General features: G+C 43.5%; 1 protein-coding gene across 1 annotated transcript in view; it reads left to right on the top strand.

Annotated features, from left to right (window-relative positions):
• Positions 1 to 16,529, top strand: part of CNTNAP2 (contactin associated protein 2) — a 744,578-nt gene extending 728,049 nt beyond the window's left edge. Inside the window, exons 21-22 of the mRNA XM_056857035.1 lie at positions 14,364 to 14,432; positions 16,322 to 16,529. Of these exons, the coding sequence (XP_056713013.1) occupies positions 14,364 to 14,432; positions 16,322 to 16,521 (269 nt within the window). The 3' untranslated portion in view covers positions 16,522 to 16,529. The remainder of the gene's footprint in view (positions 1 to 14,363; positions 14,433 to 16,321) is intronic.
• Positions 16,530 to 22,151: the final 5,622 nt, after the last annotated feature.

The following is a 22,151-nucleotide window of genomic DNA, read 5'->3' as shown; positions in this document are numbered from 1 at the left end:
GTGTAGCAGGCCCTACCTAGGTAGAATAGGGTCTTTTATGCAGGGACGTTTCCCCACGGTCACCCCCACCGGCTGCGTCGGGGCTTCCTTTTGATTCTGCATGCCTTTTCCGCTCGTCAGAGGTCGCCTCACTCTCCCCGCGCATTTTGCCCGCATTTTCCGGATTCTGGCTAAAACAGCATCTGGAAAACACAGGCAAAACACGTGGGGAGAGCAAGGCGTCCTCTGATGGGCAGAAAAGGCACGCAGAATCAAAAAGAAGCGCCAAAGCAGTCGGTGGGGGAGACCGCGGGGAAACGTCCCTGCATAAAAGGCCTAGGTAGACTGTGAATACGGTTCTATGATAAAAGCCCACAAGAAAAAAGCCCACAAGAAAATTGCCCACAGGAAAAAAAAACACGGTCATAAATGCACACAAGAAAAAAGCCCACATGGGAAAAAGCCCACACAGAAAAAAGTCCACATGGAAAAAGCCCACATGGAAAAAAGCCCACACGGAAGAAAGCCCACACGGAAGAAAGCCCACACGGAAAAAAGCCCTCACGGAAGAAAGCCCACACGGAAAAAAGCCCACACAGAAAGAAGCCCACACGGAAAAATACTCAAAGTAGAAAAATTTCCATATTCACAATATGTTTGGAAGCAAACATCTTATTTGTTTAAAATGATGAGTACCTTCATAGTCCATTTGAAAGGCCTATTGCTGCTATTGTCATTTTTTGCTAGGCATGGGGTGTATCCTTGATTGAGAACAGTCTTTTGCATGGTAGTGAGGGGGGCGGCTTCAGGTACTCCTAAGCTCTTCTTTCAATTTCAATTTCTCCCCCTAAGAAGGGAGTTTCAGTCAGGTTGCAGCCAAAGCCTTAGAAAAGATCTGTTCTGAATTTGGAGGCTCTGCCAGGCAACACCTCCAAGTTTCTCCCCTCAGAGCTGACACAATTCTGAAGTGTCTTTGTAAAAGGTGTTATGGATCAGGATGTTTTTTGGGCTTTTTAGTTGGAGCTGCCTGTTTGGATCTTTTCAGCCCCTGTAGTTTTTGGAGAATTGCTGAAGTGTGTGTAGTTTCCTATGCTTGTGTTCTGAGACAACAAGAACACTCATTTGTGAAGACCCTCGGAGGCCAGGTCTACCCATTAGCTTCTATGGGCCCCTGGAGTCCAGGGAGTCTACCACCAAGAAAGCCAAAGGGTAGACCCGGACCCCCAATGGGACTCAGCTGGAGGCCAGGTCTACCAAGAGGCTTTTATGGCAGTAGACCAGGCCTCCAGATGAGGACTCCGGATGGGGGGCAGGGGGATGGCAGGGAGGTGCGCCAGAGGCCTACTTCAGCGTTTGCCTCAAGTCTGAGTTGCACAGGCACACTACTGACTTGCACAAGGTGGGTCATTCATATCCGCCACGTATTTACATTTTACTCCAAAAAAATAACACAGACACCTATAATAGAATGTTTCAAATAATGACGCTATTGATTCCAAATCTGGCACCTCAAAAGGTTTTAGTCGATTTTGAGAAGGCTTGTATGAATGCAGTGAAGATTGCCTTTTCATCTGTGTCAGAGTCTCATTAGGAAAATCAACAATGTTGGCTTGAAGTTGGCGCTGTGCAGGGGGGGGGAGGGAGTGGTATCACACCCAGCTCCTGTTCCTTTGCAGTTGAGGGTGGGCTGCAGATACCCCCTCCCAGCCTTTCCCTGTTCTCTTCGAGAGCCCATGGGCCAGGGGTTCTACCCAGATGTCCTTGGTTTGGCAGTCCTGTGGCAGAGCGCCCACTTAGCGTGTGGAAGATCCCTGTTTCGACCCTAGAGTCTCCCCTGGGGCAGCTGCTAGGCAAAGGGGAGGGGCCGTGGCTCAGTGGTAGAGCCTCTGCTTGGCATGCAGAAGGTCCCAGGTTCATCCCCCGGCATCTCCAGTTAAAGGGACTAGGCAAGTAGGTGACGTGAAAGGCCTTTCTCTGCCTGGGACCCTGGAGAGCCGCTGCCGGTCTGAGTAGACAATACTGACTTTGATGGACTGACGGTCTGATTCAGTATAAGGCAGCTTCATGTGTTCATGTGAAGACTGAATATGAAACTAATATGAACATAAAAATTACACTGAAGTCTCTTGCTGCATTAGCCTTTGTCCCAATAGATGATGTAAGAAGTGTTTTTGAAAAGCTTGCCACCACATTTCCAGATGAAGACAGCTACAATGAGGTGCTCACGTACTTTTCTACATATATCGAGGGTGCAGCAGGTAGAGATACTCAGTTTCCTATCAGAATATGGAATCATCATGATGCAGCCCTTGAACGGTCACCAAAAACTACCAACTGTTGTGAAGGATTTCACAACGCTCTTAATTCCCTGTTCCACTGCAGTCATCCCAGTGTGTGGTTTCTATTTGATGGACTGCAGAGGGACCTGGCTTGCCACAAATTAACATTGGCTAATGCACAAGCAGGTTGCCCAGAGATGAAAAAGAGAAGATACGAGGCACTACATGACATGGTTGCCACTTCTGTGCAGGAGTATGAGCAGGTGGAAGATAAACTTACTTAAGGAGATTGGCTAATTTGCAGTAAAGATTTATATCTGAATTATTATTTACTCGATTTATTATTGAATGTTGGTCCCTCATTTAATCCAGGGGGTCCCCATTCATTCCGGGTTTGTTTTCAACAGCTAGCGGAGATATAAAAACAATGAAATAGCTTCATTTTCATGTCAAATGAAAAAATTGGCAGGGATATTAAAACAGTGAAATGCCTTTAATTTCATGTCAAATAATCACTGAAAAGGAATAAAGTATATAGTTAAATAACAAATAAGAGACTTTTACAGAAGTGTGAATAAAATTAATGTGAAATGTAAGTATAAAAAATGAATAATTATCAGGTATTATCATACCAGTACAAATAGTGTTTTTCATGATTTGGAAATAATAAAATATGGTTCTTTCTGATCTAGTTATTTTTTATTAAGTAATTGTTAATGTTAATGGTTGTGAAAGTTATGTTATGGGTTGTAAAAATTATGTTATGGCTGTAATTTTTAAAAAACAAAACAAATACATAATATTAAGTATTAAAATGTGAGTATTTCTCTGTGTGGGCTTTTCCCCATGTGGGCTTCTTTCCGTGTGGGCTTTTTTCTGTGTGGGCTTTTTTCCGTGTGGGCTTTTTTCTGTGTGGGCTTTTTTCTTGTGTGCATTTATGACTGTGGGGTTTTTTTGTGAGCAATTTTCTTGTGGGCTTTTTTCATGTGGGTTTTTTTCTGGTTACCGTGAATACAAGGGACATGCATTTTGCAGGCAGGTATATCCACAGGTAGAGTTTTCAGGAATCCGGGACTGGCTTCTCCTTCTCAAATGTACATTCAGTGTCCAGCTTTGGTACCTCACCTGCGAAATGGCTCTGATTGAGGAGTCCATTTCTGCACTGTTCACTGACCCATAAAGGGACAGGAATGAACTCAAGCTGCTCTCGCTCATGAAATTGTATCCACAAGTGTACTGCAAAGCTTTACACCTGCAGATAAAACACTGCCACGCTCATTGAGGGGAGGGAGACATCATCTCCCTCTACATTTTTTATGAACAGAGAGAATATAGATGCTGAGCCTTGGTAATAGATTAATGTGCAAAGCCTTGCTATAAAAGCAATTTTCTTGCTCTCAAGATAGTTTTACACTGGTGAATCTTGGGGTCCATTACTAATGACTGTCTATCTTTATGGCTAGGCTCAGTGAGTGCTCCGCTTTACGATCCCTCGGAGACCGCTGGTGCATTTCATATCCCGTGTTAATTACAAAAGGTACTTGCTTATCTTCCCCTTAACAGGTGAAATATAAGCCCAGCTTATAAAACTTTCATAAAGGCAATAACTTAGGCAGGCAGAGCCAATAGACGAGCTGTCTTTGTCTGGATTCGAGGTGGGAGAAAAGCAAGGCTAAAACGATCAAAAATGTTAATAAGACAAAAAAGAGAGCAAGCAAAGAGCAGACAGTAAACCCGTTTAGGGACGTATGGTGTACAGCTGCCACTTGATGGTTGCTTAGATGATAGCTGTGGGCCTGGCGTCCGGGCCTGCTTAGGGAGACTCCAGGCCCCTTCCTTGAAGGTTCAGCTTTCATTGTATAGGAGGAGAAGAGGAAGAAGAGTTGGTTTTTATATGCCAACTTTCTCTACCACTTAAGGAAGAATCAAACCGGCTTACAATCCCTTCCCTTCCCCTCCCCACAACAGACACCCTGTGAGGTAGGTGGGGTGAGAGAGTGTGACTAGCCCAAGGTCACCCAGCTGGCTTCATGTGGAGGAATGGGGAAACAAATCCAGTTCGCCAGATTAGTGTCCGCCGCTCATGTGGAAGAGCGGGGAATCAAACCCGGTTCTCCAGATGAGAGCTGACAGCTCCAAACCACTGCTCTTAACCACTACTCAACATCACGCTGTCTCTCGAGCCTGTAGCTCTTGTTTCCTTGGAGAGATACAAGGGTATATGTGTAGGCAGCAACCCAGATGCTCAGTGAATCATATCCCTGCTTCCATCTGGCTTCCAGTGTGGGTTGGATGATGAATTCAGAAGCAGTGGGATGACTGGCTAATGCTTGTCATGTTCTTTTAATTTTAGTTCAGAATAAAAACATTTAATTCCTTTTTAAAAATTACTTGATGTAGTATAGATGTCACAGCCTAAGGGACAACCCCCCCACACACACACCATTATTGGCACTTTGTTTTTATCAAGTACTGGCCACTTTGTATCCCTTGTGGGAAAGTTGTATACCTACTGTAAGACGCTTACACTGGCATATTTGAGTCCTTTGGAACTATTGATTATTGCAAAGAGTCATTGTGCAGCTAAAACTTGTATCCCTTTGAGGAACTTGTTAATTCCCCTTGTGGGTTAAGACAATGAGTCATGATTGAAATGAGTGCATACACTCTTGGTGATATAATTGGGACTGAAGAAGACTTCGAAACGATCGTATCCCATCTTTCCATCTTATTCTTCAGCATGATGGTTACCATCTTGGACATCATTTGACATATAATATGGACTTAAATAAATTGTTGTATATATTGCATTGACCATTCACCTTTTGTATATAGCACTTCAGTATTATTTGTCTTCCAGCATTTAATACAATTTGTTTTGCATTGTTGATATCAGTAATTTCCTGTACTAATTTCTAAACCTATGGTAACAGTACAGAGGTGTTTCTTTATAGTACCTGAAGGTTGGCAACCCTAAAGTGAACTGATTTCTGTCACCTGGAGATCAGTTGTTATAGCGGGAGATTTCCAGCCACCACTTGGATGTTGGCAACCCTACCAATGCCCTTTTAGAAAAAAAGTTAACTTTTTGCACTAGCTGTGATGTGCGTAATTAAGTTTGGAAGGGCCTTCCAGCTTCCTCTGTCCTTCTTCCCACGAAGCTCATCCTGCCAAAACCACACTTGGTAGGACGAGGAGAGGAGGAGTGGGTAGGATCTTCCCGGAGGCATTTCACAGGCTCAGACTGTTTGCCAGGGTTGCCCTGCAGCCAAACCCTTGCCCTCCCTCGGCTGTTCTCCCCTGATCTCTCACTCACTCGCCCTCTGCAACCACCACCAAGGGAGCTCGCTCTCCAGCTCTTTAAATGAATCGCAGCTTTTCCAATTCCTCAGAGAGAGTGCCATTGACACATAACAGGGTTGGCGTTAGTATCACATAAAACTCTCCCCCCTCCCCCCCCCACAAAAAATTACTGGTTTGGTTGTTGCTCAGCTTATCCCTGGCACGTGCAGCTGAGAGTTGTTCACTTTAATCAGTTTTGGCTTGCTTAGGGGCAAATGTTTATGCCTGGCCCAGGAGATGTGAATAAGGAAATGGGAACCAACTGGGAACCAACTTCAACCTACTGCCCAGTAGGAAGTAGCTGGAAAGAGGTAATTTACAGTACAATCTTAAGAAGAGTTACTCCAGTCTAAGGCCATTCATTTCAATGGGCTTAGACTGGAGTAACTCTGCGTAGGATTGCACTGTTAGTTGCAGAGGTTGTAGATTGAATGTGAGCTGCTTATCTCTTCTTGTTATTATTATTAATAATAATGTTATTATTAAATTTATGATGGTGTCTCCCCATCTCCATGCAAGAGAATATTATCACTGCTCTAACATACGGGTGCTGGAATAGCCGCTGGGGGAGTTTCGTTCCCACAGAGACGGGCAGACAGGAACTCACTAGTCCTTGGAAAGGCTTATGCAGCAAAATCAGGTCCCTGCAACATCCAGCAAAACCACCAGCTCGCCATAATAAATGAGAAAGTCCTAACCACGTCACATTTCGTTAACGATTCTCTCAGAAGTGAGCTGTGCATGTTTCCACACAGCCTTTGGTTGCAGATATATTGGCATGCACCATTGAAGCAGAACATAAAACTCAGAAGCGGAGTGTGTTCTTGTGATAATTGTGTTATCGTAGTTGTGCAAAACAAGGCAAACTCACTTGGGGATAAAGATAAGAATGGAAAAGGCATTGCCGTGAAAAATAGATTGCCTTTTTTTGATCCAAGGGCATTCGAAATGGTGTGTGGTGTGCACACTAGTTCTTGAGCCTTTTGGAAAAGGGGTTTGCAAATTAATCGACGCATCCCCTGTTAATAAATATTAGAATTTGGGCTTATAAGTCTGTGTCTTTGCAGTCTTCACACAATGTTGGGTTTCAGAGAGCGTTGCTCCTGCCCAGTGGCACTGTTTTGCATTCAAATGAATGCACTATTTTGCTGAGGACTGTCCAAGTGTTATGTTCTAGCTTGCATTTTGCCATTTTAAGCCTATTCATAAAAAGTGAATTATTTTCACTAAGTCAAAGAAACCCAAATCCTGTCTTTTTAAAACAAGACAAAATTGTTGGTAGCCGTGTTGGACTATGTCTATGAGTGTGTGTATGTGGGGGAGGGGGTATATTTAGGGCATGATGGGAAAGCCTGAAGTCTTCCTCCCTCCCTCTCTATTGTTTCTCCTGTTGTATTTGTTTTTTGTGTTTAACATCCAGTTTGATTAAGAGTTTTTGGGATCTGAAAGCTGGTGCTCACTGTTTGTGACATGTCAACTGTTTTTTGGATTTTAAAATGAAAGGGGGCTCCTTTTTGTTGTGTGTGTTTGTTTGTTTGTTTTTAACTCAGTGGGACTCACCCATAAATAGGGTTGCCAGGTCCCTCTTCACCACCGGCATTTTTGGGGTGAACCTGAGGAGGGCAGGGTTTGGGGGGGAGAAGGACTTCAATGTAGGGTTGCTGTCCTCCAGGTACTAGCTGGAGATCTCCTGCTATTATAACTGTTCTCCAGCCGATAGAGATCAATTCACCTGGAGAAAATGGCTGCTTTGGCAATTGGATTCTGTGGCATTTAAGTCCCTTCCAAAACCCCACCCTCCTCAGGCTCCGCCCCCAAAACCTCCCGCTAGTGGCGAAAAGGGACCTGGCAACCCCATTCCAATGCCATAGACTCCAATTGCCAATGCGGCCATTTTCTCTAGGTGAACTGATCTGTATCGGCTGGAGATCGGTTGTAGTAGCAGGAGATCTCCAGCTAGTACCTGGAGGTTGGCAACTCTGCCCATAATTGAGAATGTACACAGCATTGTAACCCTATCTTCTAGCGCCAGAACAGCAGCAATCCCTATCTTGGGAAGTTGGATTCATGTGCAGGGCCATTGAACAAATATCAAGTGTTCTGCTCTTGAAGATACCTGTTCCCTTAAACATAATCCTGCTTCCATCATTTGCTTCAAGTCTACTGACATGTTCAGTGCACGATATGACTTGCTTTATTTATTTACCACGTAATCCTAATCAGAGCTACTCCAGTCTAAGGTCATTGAATTCATTGGTTTTAGATAGGCATAACAATTTCTAGGATGGTAGTTGAATTAAAGCTTTGAGTGTGTGTGTGTGTGTGTGCGCGCGCGCTCACATTTTATTGCATAGCATTTATGGGGAGTAATAGTTACTGGGTGCAGTACAAAGAAACTCAGGGATGACTTGCAACCAACCCAATCCTCTACCCACCAAATGCTAGGGAAAAGAAAGCAAGAAATAACGCACTAACTTTTCATATACTGAAGTCAAGTTGATTTGGGTGTGTTATGCCGGATTTGTGATTGCTTTTATGTGTGTTCAGATAGAGACGCACTATATCCTGAATTTTTTAATTAGTTGAAAAATGCAGTGTAGACAGCAAACCAGGCATCAGTATATAAAAATGACTGTGAAGCTTGGCACATCACAAGCAAAAAAAAAAATCTATTTGAAGCAGTAAAGTGTTGTGTATCTGTAATTGCATTGAAATTTCCACAGAGACATGAAAGTCACTAGATGAGTCCGGGCCAATCACAACGGGTTGGATGCAACCCAGTTTTTCTGCTGATGAAAAGGAAAGTGGTGTTCTCTTTGACTACCCAAAAAGCTATGCTCAGAATCATGGGATTTGGATCTCCAAAAGCCATGTGGCTGCAGTATGAATCGAGTGAGGTGGAGAAGCTGGCTGGATCCAATCCAGCCTAACCACAAGGATGACCGGGTACCCTCCCTGAAAGAAGGGAAGGAGATGAGCAAAGTAATAAAGAGGACTTCGACTAAAGGAAATATGAAGGCTACTAGTGATGAGCAGTGAGAGCCAAGCAATCGGTCAAGGAGCTGTGGTAATTAGAGGAAGGTAATGAAATCAGCAGCCAGAGCCAATAATGCGCTAGTCTGGAAGGCAATTTTAATTGCAATTGAACAAAGAGCAAACAGAATAATAGGCTCTAGTCTGTCCGTGTCCCCCCACCCCACCCCCGGCACAAGCACACACTGCAGTGCTCTGAGGATTATTCTAAATAGACTGATCTTTATCTGCAACACAAGCTTTTGTGAGGGAATTGAATAGATTGTCATACTTAGTTAGTGATCTGCATAACACCAGCCCAGTGAGTCAGAGGTCAATGGGCAAGGATGGAAGGGAGAGTGAAAAGTTGGAGGCTGGTTTCAAATGTGTGCTGTGTTTGTTTCCTTTTGAGCCACTTCTGCTGGTTTTGCTTTATCTCTCTGGGCAGCCTTTTGATGTCAAGAATACCTTCTGGTTGACTATGACTACGTGAATGCAGTCAAATGAATCCTGGCTTTCCTGCTGTGAAAGATTTGGGTGCTGTGAGTCAGGTGTGTTCCTAGGCAAGGGATGGGCAACTGACGGCCTACAGCAAGGGTGTCAAACATAAGGGCCGAGGGCTGAATTCAGCCCCTTGAGAGCTCTTATCCCACCAAGACAGTCACACACACACATACACACACTCAATCTGGGCTAGCGAGGCATGGCCCGTCCCAACCAACTGACATTTATGACATATTTGACCCTCGAAACAATTGAGTTCAACACCCCTGGCCTACAGGCTGGGTACAGACCCAGATGCTCTTTTCCACCCCAGATTTTCTGGCAGCCCTATCAATAGGGTTGCCAGCTCTGGGTTGGTAAATACCTGGAGATTTTGGGGGCAGAGCCTGAGGAGGGCGGGGCTTGGGGAGGGGAAGGACTTCAATGCCATAGAGTCCAATTGCCAAAGCTGCCATTTTCTCCAGGTGAACTGATCTCTGTTGGCTGGAGATCAGTTGGAATAGTGGGAGATCTCCAGCTAGTACCTGGAGGTTGGCAACCCTACCTATCAAATCTTGACCCAAAAATAGTAACAAGTTGTTCAGGTTCATTCATATGGACAAACAAAACCAAACAGGTTTTCTTGCAAGAAACGGAGGTATTCTGCGCAGTGTAAAATTGCATCTCTCTCATTCGTTTTTGTATGTGACACTAATGCTTCTTTCCATCTCTAGATGGAGATCCTCAAGGCAGTTAACAATATAAGAAAAAACCCAAAAACCAAATAAAAGCACAAGTTAAAAACAACAAATGTTATCCTCAAGTTAGTAAATCAACAGCTACTGATACAAGCATAATCACTGCAACAAAATGCCTAAACTATATGATGTGTTCTGAAATAGCCTTATCTTAGCCTAATACTGCCTTGAACCAAGAAGAAAGGTGGAATATAAATGTTTAATATAAACGGGATATAAATGTTTAAAATAATACCTAAAAAGATGAACAGGAACGGTGCTAGATGGGGTGAGAGCTTTCAGAGTTGAGGACATATCTCTAAGAAGGCCTAATCCTATGTATTTACCTGCTGTATATCCAGTATTGGTGGGCCAGAGGAGGTATCCAGACCCTGTTTAGGGGTTTTAAAGTCAAAAGCAGTGAGTTGGGCTTGGAAGCCAACTAGAAGCAAATGACGATCGCACAGTGTTTATCTGTTTATTTTTACAAATTTTACTCGGCCTCTCAAATGAAAGTTTCCAAAGCAACAACTAGAGATAAGATCAAGAGCTAGATCAATTCAATAAATGACAGGCAATAAAAACAACAAACAGTAAACCCATCAAATTACTACAAGCAGCACATAATGTGTATGTATACATGCATACATGCCAAAGATCACCTTAATAAATAAAAATGCCTTGGCTTGATGCAGAAAACAGAAAGGAAAAAAAACCCCTACTCCATCTGGCACAGTTGTGGGGAGGGGGTCCCACAGCTCAGATGCACTTTCAAGATAGGCCTTATATTTAGGTGCCCCCACCTCACCTGTGAAGGGGAGGGCTCCCAGAAGAGAGCTTCCATAGAAGATCTTAGTTGTCCAGCAGGTTTATATGGGATTATTAGGTCAGAAAAAATAGGTCCCAGTTAATGCTCTGGTTGCTGCAATCCAAACCAAGCTCTAGTTTTCATATCCTTTTCAAAGGTGGCCCCATGTTCATTTTAATATTTTGTATGGATGATCACATCCATAGGTGGCCCCATGTTGACTGTGATATCCACTACGGATGTAATCAAGGCATGTGTGATACTGGGTAGATGTGCCTTGTCAAAGAAAGGTTGGCACAGCAGATTAAGCAAATCAAAAGCTCTGTTGGCCACTACTGCTATCACATCAGTATTAGGTCTGGGAGCATGCCAAAGATGAGTATAACCCGAACCCAATCCCACTTAGCCCTGTTCCGCTGATCAAAAGCATTGCTGCCTCATCTGAATTAAGTCTCACGTTGCTAAAACCTTCATCCACTTTATCTCTGATTCAGGGCAACCGTTGAGTCTCCCTGCAGCCTCCATAGAACTTTCTAATAAAATGGAAAGATATTACCAGTGTCATCCCTGCACTGATGGTACCATGCTACAGATCTCTATGTAATCTCTTCCAGGAATTTAATGTAGATATTAAATAGCACCACCTTCTGGATCCTGTACTCAGGGAAGGACTAGATCTAGCATAAACCAGCACCTTCAGTCACCATCCCAGAAGGATGCTGTGTTTTATCAAGAGCATGCGTTGAGGTGTTTGTATCAAAAGTTGCTGAAAAGTCCAGCAGAAGCAGCCGGGATACACTTTCCTTGTTTGTTTCCCAGCAAAGTTTGTCTGCCAGGGCAGCAAAAATCAAGCCTAGAAACGGATTGAAAAGCATCCAAATAATCCCTGCTGCCCAGGAATATCTGTTTGGCTTGCGGTTGGTATTTGAATATACTGTAGTTCCATCATCTTCTGATCTGTACTGCTTATTTGGGAGCCAGTTGGGTTTAGCATTACAATGAAATACCTCATCAAAGAGGATATTATCTTCGCATGCTCAATACCTGTGTGGTTGATTAACATACCTCTCAGCCCAGCATTCCTCCCTCCCTTTCAGAATTCTTTCTTTTTTCTTTCTTTGGTTTAAAATATCCGCATGTGTGTCTTTCTACTGATTCATCTGCCTTAGGCAATAGATGCCCGCTGTTCAGTTGTTGTTCTTTAATGGAGATTCTCCCCCAGCCTGACTCAGATCCACTAAAGAATAGCTTGCAGCACTTGGGGTGAAATGATTTCTGCAGCAAAAACTGTTTTAGATTGCTGGGGGGGGGGGGTTTACAACTCCAGGCAGCATAGGAAAGGGAGACCCCTGCTGCCTCAATATAGATGTTGCCAGGATTAATAGACTGCTTCTGATAGAGCAGGGATCCCCAAGGTGGTGCCATGGCATCTGCTGACACCTTTCCTAGTGCCCTCCAGGTGTTTTTAGAAAGTGGGCGGGGCCAGATGAGACTTGCCCAGCAGGGCTTCTGGTCAGCCATTGGAGATCTGATTGGCTGTGCAGAGTTTTAAAAGCATTGCTTTGGCAGCAGCACAAAGAATGTAACTGTGTGACTGAAGGATAAGCTGTGTGTGTGTGCAAAATGTTGTTTAAAACAATATGTTCATTTATAAAAGGCATCGTGTGAACCAGCAGAAATGCCTGAATTGCTGAAGAGTTACTATGAGAATTATGCACAATCTCCTTCTCCAACATTTTGTGGTTGGCTCCGGTACCTGTGGTAGCTATATTGTAGTTGGCCCCACATCCTTTGGCAGTAGGGTTGCCAGCTCCAGGTTGGGAAATACCTGGAAATTTTGGGGGGTGGAGCCTGAGGAGGGCGGGGTTTGGAAAGGGGAGGGACTTCAATGCCATAGAGTCTAATTGCCAAAGTGGCCATTTTTCTCCAGGGGAACTGATTTCTATCGCTTGGAGATCAGTTGTAATAGCGGGAGATCTCCAGCCACCACCTGGAGGTTGGCAACCCTATGTGGTAGTCATTTTGTGGTTGCATCCACCACCCTGTGTCAGAATTCCAAAGGTGCCCTCAGGCTCAAAAAAGGTTGGGGACTTCTGTGATAGTCTTGCCTGACTACGTAAAACAAAATTGTTCAGGAGGGCATTTCATAGGACTGTATTATAATGAAATGGTCCAGGAAGGAACAGTACTGTAGACTGTGCAACTGTATGTGTATGTATTATGTGTTTGCTGGATGTATTACCCTGCTCTCACTGTATTGCTCCTTCTGTAATGCCATTTTCTGCCTTGTTTCACATATGATGGCTAATGCTTTGTTTCAGAGTTTTGTAATCCTAGTCCTATTGCACTGCTTTTTAGATGCCTCATCCTGTGATTGCGTACATTGAGATTTGTAATCTTCTTTGCGTCTCAGTGAGAAAGGTGGACTACAAATAAAGTGAATATATATATGCACCCACCTTACACTGTGCCTGACCAATGATCCATCTAACCTAATATTGTCTATTCTGACTGGCAGTAGTTCTCCAAGGTCTTGGGCACAGGTCCATCCTACCCTAGCTACCTCAGATTCTTTCAGCTGGAGATGCCAAGGACTTTGCAGTTGAGTCACAACTGACTTATGGCAACCTTCTAACCCAACCTTCATTGGGTTTTCAAAGCAAGAGATGCGCAGAGGTGATTTTCCCATTGCCTTCCTCTCCATAGCAGCTCCAGTCTTCCTTGGTGGGCTCCCTCCAAGTACCGGCCTTGCTTAGTGTCCAAGCTCTTACTCTTAATATAAAGTGTATTGGTAGGGTTGCCAGCCTCCAGGTGGTGACTGGAGATCTCCTGCTATTACAACTGATCTCCAGGCGACAGAGATCAGTTCCCCTGGAGAAAATGGCCACTTTGGAAATTGGATTCTGTGGCATTGAAGTCCCTCCCCTCTCCAAACCTCGCCCTCCTCAGGCTCTACCCCAAAAATCTCCAGGTATTTCCCAACCCAGGTCTGGCAACCCTATGTATTAGCCTGCAGTTATATCCGAGCCTTCTGCACGGGAAGCTGAAATTCTTGACAGAAGGGTGCTGGGGTGAACCTGAAGATAATGTTGTTCCTGACTGCCCAGTGAGCTTACTGCCAAATTGATATTTTAATCGACAACTTCCTAGCCTATCGGCGATATTGCTCTTTGCCACTATGCTAAGGGTTGCCAACCTCCAGGTACTAGCTGGAGATCTCCTGCTATTACAACTGATCTCCAGCTGATACAGCTCAGTTCACCTGGATAACATGGCCTCTTTGGAAATCGGACTTTATTGCATTGAAGTTTCTCCCCTTCCCAAACCCTGTCCTCGCTGACACCTCCTCAGGCTCCACCCCATAAACCTCCCACCAGTGGTGAAGAGGGACCTGGCAACCCTAACTACACTCCACTAGCTATTTGTATTTCACTGCCAATTTGGCAACAGTAGTGCAACAGGAGATGAGGACCAGATAAAAACTTTATAATATTCAGGCTTCTCTTTCTCATATAAATAGCTGAATAGAGAAATTGAATTTATGATGCTTGTGGGTTTTTCTACATCAGAATATAAATAGGAGACAAAAGTTATTTCCATGCTGATGGGTTGTCTGTGTTGGTTTAATAATCCTGACACTTGAAGGGGGGTGCTAAATGAGGGAGTGAATATTTAAGGGCTGTTCTATAAATATAACTTCTTTGCTTTTTCTTTGGTCTGCAGGTGCCGATCCCTCCCATGACGGTAAAATGCTGGGAAGTAACGTTAATAGAAATTCAGCTATTATTGGAGGTAAGGAAAATGCATGTACATTAGAGGTGAGCATAGGTGAGATATGAATTAAAAATCCCAAGTACTACCACTGAATGTGTGTGTTTGTTTAAAATATGCATATCTCACCGCACTATAAGAGCATAGTTGGAGACAGGATAGATAAAATCAACAGCAAAAGATTTAAAGGGTTATAGAGAATAAAGAAGTCTTCTAGCACCGGAAAGGATACAGATTTGATGCCAGGTGAGCCTCTGTGGAGAGAGAGTTTCAAGGCATGGGCACCATTACCAAAAAGGCCCCGCCTCTGGAGCTCACCCACATAGCTTCAGAAGGTGGGGCAAAAAAGGACCTCTTACGATGACTTCAGCTGGTAAGCAGGTGCATTTAAAGGTTTGTCTCCCATGTTAATAAAATACACAACAGCAATCAGCAACAACAAAATAACTAAGTGGCACAGCGGCAAAGGCAACAAACTGTGAGCACAATAGAAAAAACAACACAACAGTTTGGCAACTAAAACTCCAAAGGGTAGCATCCAGGCACCTAGAAGGAGTTCAAAAGATGAAGCACTTCTGAATGTTCTCTTATGGTCTCACTTTCATAACATTTAACTGCCAATGAGTTTCCCAAGGAACCCTGGGAATTAAACTTATTGAGCAGTAAGTGACTGATGCCCAGTCTACAGGGTAGCTTTTTTATTGAGTCGCAACAAGAAAAGCAACCTACAAATAAAGTTAATAAACTCCACCTCTAAGTCTGCTCTTAGCTCTGACCAAGCAACCTACCTAGATCTTCCACCAAATCAATTTTTGTAAAAGATCACTTGAGTTGTAGTGATCTTAGCACTTACCATGCTGTGGTAGGTTTTGAAGCAAAATTCACTCTTTTGCCTTTAACTATGAGTGTGGCAAAAGTTTGTAAATAACCTCATTGCTTGTGGCAGGTAAGAAATGCCACTGAATGACCAGCCAGGAAAGTTTTGCTGTAGTTGTTGATGGACCAAGGGTCTGTTTCAGTGTAAGGCAGCTTCATGCGTTGAGACAAACTAGAAGTTGGTAAGCTAGAAGGCCATAGCTGGTGCACAAGTATATATGGAGAGAGATGGTCCTTCAGGAGATGGCATTAACCACTCAAAAAAGTATCCATGAATTCATTCACATTGTACACTGCATTTCTGAAGTGATAGGACGCTCACATTGTTAGGATTGAGAAAGGAATGCCATCATTAGGCCCTCTTGTGCAACTGGCAATCCTCCATAGAGCCATCAAGACAAGATCGGCAGAGCTAGTTGCCAGTGACACTGACATACATTAAGATTTGAATAATGGCACAATAAGATTATCTTGTGATAATGTTGGCAAGAATGGCAATAATAAGAATGGCAATAATAAGAATGGCAGGATTATCTTTGGTACAGCAAAAATAACTGTAGCAATGATCAGATCACCAAATGTTGTAGCCAGAGTGGTGCAGTGGTTAAGAGTGGTGGCTAGGAGTGGCGGACTCTAATCTGAAGAACTGAGTTTGATTCCCCACTCCTGTACATGAGCAGGGGACTCTAATCTGGTGAACCGGGTTGGTTTCCCCACCCTTTCACATGAAGCCAGCTGGGTGACCTTGGTCTAGTCACAACTCTCTTAAGAACTCTCTCAGCCCTACCTACCTCACAAGGTGTCTGTTGTGGGGAGAGGAAGCAAAGGCGATTGCAAGCTGGTTTGGGACGCCTTAAAGGTAGAGAAAGTCAGCATATAAAAACCAACTCTTCTTCTTCTTCTAGCCATGACAAATTTGGTCATAAGATTTGAAAATATGAATTCCTCGGTGCTTAGTTAACATCAAGGCTCTGCTATCAAACACCTGACTGTTTCTTTTTTTTTAATCTGTTAAAATCTTCCATCCCTCTTAGGCATCATTGCTGTTGTGATCTTCACCATCCTCTGCACCCTGGTGTTCCTCATACGCTACATGTTCCGCCACAAGGGGACGTACCACACCAATGAAGCCAAGGGAGCGGAATCAGCCGAAAGCGCAGACGCAGCCATCATGAACAATGACCCCAATTTTACGGAAACCATCGACGAGAGCAAGAAAGAGTGGCTTATCTAAGACTGGGGGAGGGGAGCAGAAGGCTTGGGAGGAGGGGTTGGGGAGGGACCGGGGAAGACTTTTTTTCAGCGAGGAGAAGAGAGCTGTCTTAACAGACTCTTGAGCACATCTAGTTTTAAAAATAAAAGATCAGCACAACTGGAGGAGAAAGTGACAAACATTGAGACTGGAAACCATGACAGCATTTCCTAAAAGTACTTTTAAAAATTGATTTGCAGTGAATCACCCCCCCCTTCTTGTATGCATCTAAACCAAGAGCATCAAATCCAGCATTGGTTCACCCATGTCAGTAATATCTGTCTTCTTCGTGTGTGGCTAGAGGTGTTCAAAAATCCCTGTAAGTAACAGGGCCCACTTTTCTATATTTTTTTAAAAGCCCTTTAAAATGTAAATATTTATCTCCTGAGAACAGCAAATCAGACTCTGAAATCCGGAACTGCTCTTCTTTAGTGTTCTCGCACAGATAATTCCCTAAGGAAGGTTGCTGTAAAAGGCCATGCTCACATAGTGTTTCAGCTGTCATTGTTTCAACGTACGATGAGAAAGTTTTAGCTCAGGCTAGGGTTGCCAAGTCCTAGTAGGGAAATTCCTGGAGATTTAGGGGCGGAGCCTGGGGCAGGCAAAGTTTGGGCAAGGGAAGGAACTCAGCCGGGGCGTGATACCATACAGTCTGCCTTTCAAAGCTGGCTTTTTCTCCAGGGAAACTGATCTCTGTATTCTGGAGATCAGTTGTAATTCCAGGAGAACTCCAGGCCCCACCTGGAGGTTGGCAACCCTAACACAGGCATATCTGCACTACAGAATTTAAACTGGCTTTGCAGTCATTCCCAAATAATTCTGGGAACTTTACCATTCTGTAAGTAAGGACACAGAATCTTCCTACCAACGTTATCTTTAGCAGCGTGCCCCATCAGACAGCTGAAGAAATGTGGTCAGAACCCATGTCCTAAGGCCTTTTCTTCCCCATTGTCACCCAAGTTCCCAGGGGATGCAGGTAGCCTTGGTTTCTCTCATGTGACTTTGGGCTTCCAAGAAGCATTGGAAAGGGCCACATTGCAGTAGCTAAAGGCAATGTTGGAGGGCCCCTAATAGCAAATCCTCCGCACCCTCATCAAAGTACAATTCCCAATTTCTTTGGTGGAAACCATAACAGTTAAACTAGTTTAAAGCTGTTAGAGGTTTCTCGTGTAGATCTGTCCTCAGCCAGCAAGGAAACTGGAGTGTGGGGGAGCACAGGGGCGGGGGAACCATGTTTGCCTGTTTTCGATATTCCATCAACCCGTGCCAACACTTTGATGTCTGATGTGGGCACCTGATGACAATTGTGTACAGTACTTATCAACAATGTAAAAAAAACAAACTCTTACTATCATTCCTATCATTGTCGGAGGGGAATATCATAAAGCAAAGGAAGTCTTGTTTCGTTTCTTGCTTAAATCTGAAGAGAGGTCATTCCATTTAACTCTGTTACGACTCTGCGGATCTGAGGTCCTTGTGCCACATCAGATGTTATTCTACCTGTGCCCTATTGGCATAAGTTGTATGTATGTAGACATAAGCATCGTAGTAGGGAATTAGAACCAGAATTTACACGTTTGTTTGCTTCTGTTTCTTATATATAGACTGTTGTAGAAATATTACTACAGTTCTAGTAAATGCATTTGATCTGGGAGATGTCCACAGAACACGTTTATCGGCCAGCGGCACACCAATTCACTTCCTTTCTTTCTTCAAAACTGCAACTGAAGCCCTGTTGGGAAGTGAAGAATATTTGTGGTTTTCTCTCAAGGTGAAAGGTGGAAATGAAGGAGTTGAGTTGTCCCATGCACAGGGGGACTTTCAGAATTGCACGCTTCTGGAGCATGGCTTCTCTATAATGCACAGAGCTGCCTATTCTTATTCTCTGTTAAGGTCATTTGAGGTCAGATAAGGCAATAACTAATGTTTCAGGGATTTTTTAAAAAATCTCATGGACCAGTTGAAATTTATGTGTCACTAAAGTGGAGCGGTCTGGGCCCAATTCACACATCTATGTAGGGTTGCCAGCTCCGGGTTGGGAAATACCTGGCAATTTTGGGGGTGGAGCCTGAGGAGGGCGGGCTTTGCAGAGGGGAGGGACTTCAATGCCATGGAGTCCAATTGCCAAAGCAGTCATTTTCTCTAGGGGAACTGATCTCTGTTGCCTGAAGATCAGTTGTAATAGCGGGAGATCTCCATCCACTCCCTGGAGGTTAGTAATGAAAATTGACACATCTGTGTACACAATAGATAATGCAATACAATAACGCACAGACTGGCACAATGCAGGAGATCAAATAAATATAATAAACACAAATTCAAGTTAACCACCACTGGTCTGAGTGTGCAAAAATAAAGATGCAGTACATTCAGTATCACATCCAAAAGTCCAAATAGGTACTCAGTATAAATGAAGTTTCTTTCTTCCTTATAAATGATGTTCCTTTCTTCCTGACAGGAGAGTATGCCTGATATAATAGTGTAATATACTATACCAGTGGCATTTTAAATCCAAAGCCTATGACCGGGTGGATGTGGAAAAAATATTGTTACAAAAGGAGGCTTTGTTCATTCATTTATTTGATACAGTTATGCCCAATGGCTTGAACCTTACTAATGACTTGTCTTGGTTCCATTATGTATTTCTCTCTTTGCTGTGTACTTTTTGACCCTTCGTTAACTTCAGCATGTACCTTTAACAGCTTGTGGTTGTCTCCACACTTGTTACCCATTTTGATGTTAAATGGGATAGAATCAGATTAGGATCCACCTTTGCAGTTTTGTATCCTGCAAGAGATCTGTTAACATTACACTGGTGAGTTGTTTATTTTGTATATAAGGTTTTCCATTTTATTTCACTAGTATATTAGGCTAGCATGACATTACTGTTTATTATACATTAGGAGAGTTTCCTTATGAGTAACTGAGGAAGAATATTGTATATGCGAAACGAGGATTTCTCAAGAAAAGGCATTGTCTTCTTTGGTGACTGGCATACTCTCCTGTCAGGAAAAAAGGAACATCATTTAAAGGAAGAACGAAACTTCATTTATACTGAGTACCTATTTGGACTTCTGGATGTGATATTGAATGTACTGCATCTTTATTTTTGCACACTCAGACCAGTGGTTGTTAACCTGAATTTGTGTTAATTATATTTAATTGATCTGCTGCATTGTGCCAGTCTCTGTGTTATTGTATTACACTCCCTGAAGGTTGGCAACCCTAGATTAAGCTGATCTATTAGCTTAGTATGAACACATACAAAACAGCTTTATGTTTGCATAGTGGTACTTTTTCCAAGTCATTTACCACCTGGAGGTTGGCAACCCTACCTCTATGTGATCCAAGCCATGGCTGTGTGAAAGGGCTATGTCCGGTCAAAGACTATGGGCTTTCTTTATGAAGTGAATGGAGTAGCTGCCAGTAAAGATGTGTATCAAACGGTAACTGAGGCCACTTCTACACTACAAAGTTAAATCAGTTTCAAACTATGTAAATCATCACAAAGAACCTCAGGAATCCTAGTGCTATGAAGATGATGAGTTTGTCATCTCTTAGTAGGCCTTGGCCTTTCAATGGGCTACAGTTCCCCAAATTCCTTGGCTGGAATCTGACTGTTACGAAGCTGGTGTAAATTTGTAGCGTGCGCAAGTGTCTTGTCCCTTGATAACAACTCTCTTCAGCTGACCTTTAGACCTGGCCCTTTCTTTACCATAAAAATAGGATCAACAGGGATGTTCTTTGATGCCAGAAAAGTGACTTAAAAAAAAAAGATTTTCCAGTGCAAATGAAGACAATTCTCCATTGATGGGGCCGAATGGAAAGTTGTATAGTGCAACCTAATGGAGTTGCAATTGTATGGCTTATCATGTATTTAAAAATTTAATTATTTCTTGTGAAAAGGTTTTATGCCTATCATGGATCCATGTAGCCCTTCTGCTCACAGTTTTTGGTATGCACAGCTTTGAAATGTTTCTATCTCAGCTACTTCTAAGAAAGATCAATTGGAAATCCAAAATAACTGTAGCTTGATGTACTAAAGTCTACTATTCTCTTTTAGCTGTCTCCTCACTTGATTCCTGGGAATGGGGGGGAGGGGACTGTGTTGTTTATATATTGGGGGAAAGTGTTGATCTGCAGAGATAATTTTCTTGAGAAATCTTCTGAATAATATTCTGCATGGGTCTACCTTCTCCTTCCGAACTGTTGCTGGAGTGGGGGAGAGATGTTTTCTCAGAAAGTAAAACTATGGTGCACTGGCGGGGGGGATACATGATGTTGTCTTATAATGGTTAAGACTCTTGGCCCATCCAAGTCAGTATTGTCTACTCAGACCAGCAGCGTCTCTCCAGAGTCTCAGGTAGAGGTCTTTCACATCACCTACTGCCAGATTTTTTTTTAAATGGCGATGCCGGGGATTGAACCTGGGACCTTCTGCATGCCGAGCAGATGCTCTACCACTGAGCCAAAGCCCCTCCTCACATCTGGTCCATCCCCATGCTGTCTGGATTAGTTTTTTCTGTTCTTTCTAATTTTCATCCCTGTCATAATGCATGACAGAAACTTTTTCAAGACAGACAACAGCTTTTATACTGAACAGTATGTAGGTCTATAAACACTACACACACACACACACCCTGTCTCTCTCTTTCAGTAGATTAACAGCCATGACCTGGGAAGTGCACACTTGACTTGCTCTGTCATAATTCTCTGCTGCTTCTGTAATATATTAGTTTGTAATTGATTTGCAGTTGCTGCTGCTGACATTAAACAGGCTTGAAGCAGCCGAGTTCCCACTTAGGTCACTTTAAACCCCAGCAAAGGTATCGATTGGAGATAACATAGCGCAGGCCGTGCCGCCATTAATCTCAATAAAAACTGCTTTAATAGACTCTCAGGATTTAATGAAGCTTACTGGCAAGGCATGGTAAGGCAGGCAGTGACTGTTACTAGGTGAGAAGAATTAGAAATGATTGATTTGTATGCCACTGAGACTACAATCCTTTGTAGTCAATCCTACAGCAAGCCTACAGTTTTGCTTTGGAGTCAGTGGAACGTACTTTTAAGAAAAACACACACTGGATCCACTGTCAATGTGATCTTTTTGCAAGACAACAGCAAATGTTTACACATATCGTGATCTGAGGATATAACACAGTGATTGTGTGTGTGTTTGAGCTCAATCATACATCATTTTAGTTATAAGCTGCCAAATGCCCCCCCCCCCAAATTGGAACAGTGTACTGGGTGGGTGGAGTGATTGAACCCTTTCCTCTTTGCTGCCCCCTTAAACGAAAAAAGTATCCTTGGGATGTGTATAATTTAGCGGGGGTGGGGTTAATACACCCCATAGGCACCGTGTCAGTTGTGTGTGGCACTACCAACTTTACAGCACACGCCCATCAGGGCCAGCCCCACACATAGGGTTGCCAGCTCTGGGTTGGGAAATACCTGGAGATTTGGGGGGTGGAGCCTGAGGAGGGCGGGGTTTGGAGAGTGGAGGGATTTCAATGCCATAGAGCACGCTCTCAGCCCCACCTAACTCACAGGGTGCCTGTTGTGGGGAGGGGAAGGGAAGGTCATTGTAAGCCGGTTTGATTCTTCCTTAA

Source organism: Euleptes europaea, chromosome 11 (genome assembly GCF_029931775.1).
Source record: "Euleptes europaea isolate rEulEur1 chromosome 11, rEulEur1.hap1, whole genome shotgun sequence".
Classification (NCBI taxonomy): domain Eukaryota; kingdom Metazoa; phylum Chordata; class Lepidosauria; order Squamata; family Sphaerodactylidae; genus Euleptes; species Euleptes europaea.
The sequence above is the reverse complement of the archived record's forward strand: the minus strand, read 5'-3'. Positions and strand labels throughout refer to the sequence as shown.